The sequence below is a fragment of the Emiliania huxleyi genome (assembly GCF_000372725.1).
Source record: "Emiliania huxleyi CCMP1516 chromosome Unknown EMIHUscaffold_131, whole genome shotgun sequence".
NCBI classification, from domain to species: Eukaryota; Haptophyta; order Isochrysidales; family Noelaerhabdaceae; genus Emiliania; species Emiliania huxleyi.
The window spans coordinates 20,997-22,285 of NW_005201277.1; the positions used below are offsets into that span (position 1 = coordinate 20,997).

Consider the following 1,289-nt stretch of genomic DNA (forward strand, 5'->3'; position numbering starts at 1 on the left):
GAGTGTTTATTCACACCGAGCTTTTTTCTCTTTCCGGTGCTCTGGGAGTGCTAGACGGTTACACAAGCGGACCTAGGCGGTCACTTAAACACTCAGGCGGTCAGGCTACGGTGCTGTGTTCACTCGCTCGAAAAATGTGTGCCTGAAAGGGTTAAAAGCACAGTGCGACGTGGGCGGCGCGCCCGCGCACGCGCGCTGACCGCTGTTTTCGTGCATGCGAGCCATCTCCACCCTCTTTTCACTGCAACAACCGAGACGTAGGGAACCACTCATGCGCCCGACGACAAAAACTCACGAGTGACCGATTGCGTGACAGTGTACGCTGCGTTGCGGCCCCTGCTCTCACAGCTCCCCCTCCTCCGCCGCGCCCCTGCCGCCCTCCTCCTCCTCTGCGTCCTCCTCTGGCGCCGCCGTCGCCGGCTCCGGCGCCGCCGTCGCCGGCTCCGGGGGCGGGTCGAGCTCTGGCGGCTCGAGCCGCGCCGTGGCCGTGCCGCTCGGCGCGACGCCCTGGAAGGACGGGAGGTCCTCCAGCTCGGCGGTCGCCTCGTCGAGCAGCGAGGTGCAGTCGATGGCCACCCACCCGTCCCCCGATGCGGTGGTGCGCGTGCCCGTCGCCTCGTCGAGCGCCTCGGCGAGATAGGCACATTGCATCTGCCGCTGGATGAAGCGGTCCTCGTCGCGCAGCGCCTCCCACTCCCAGTACGGCACCGAGAGCAGCGTCCACCCAAAGTGGCGCAGCTGACGCCGCTTGAGCACCGTCGAGCCGGTCGGCCTTCGGTCGGTCCGGAAGTGCGACGGGCCGTCCACTTCGATGCCGACCCGCACGCCGCCCCACTCCGTGGCCACGTCGATCGAGTAGCCTTCGGGGATGCGAACCTCCTCCTGCGACGGCAATCCGAGCGAGCCGAGCGCGTAGCAGACGTGCCGCTGCATCCGGCTCGGGTGCACTTGCGCCGACGCGAACGCGGCGCGGGAGCGCCTCTCCAGCTGTGGCGGCAGCGGCGGCCACTCGCAGCCCGTCTCTGCCCGCCACAAGCTCCACTGGTGCAGCTGGTTCAGCTGCTTGTCGTTCCACTCCACCCGATCGCACATCTCTGCGAACCTCGCGCCAGGCCCAAAACACTCGTCGCTGCGCACGTCGGCCACGGCAAACGCCCAAGCGGTGTTGGCGAGCTCCTGCGAGTTGAAAGTGTGCAGCCGCGGGCCAGACTCGCAGCCGAGCGCCGCCACGAAGCCCGCGTCCTCATGCGCCGCGCTCGCGTACGCCCACGCGAGGTTGGCGAGGCCCT

General features: G+C 68.2%; 1 protein-coding gene across 1 annotated transcript; it reads right to left on the reverse strand.

The window, feature by feature from the left end:
* Positions 1-342: 342 nt before the first annotated feature.
* On the reverse strand, positions 343-1,092 carry EMIHUDRAFT_110150 (hypothetical protein; the record flags this gene model as incomplete). Its single annotated transcript, XM_005788845.1, has 1 exon — positions 343-1,092. The coding sequence occupies one exon, from the start codon at positions 1,090-1,092 to the stop codon at positions 343-345; it is 750 nt and encodes a 249-aa protein (XP_005788902.1).
* Positions 1,093-1,289: the final 197 nt, after the last annotated feature.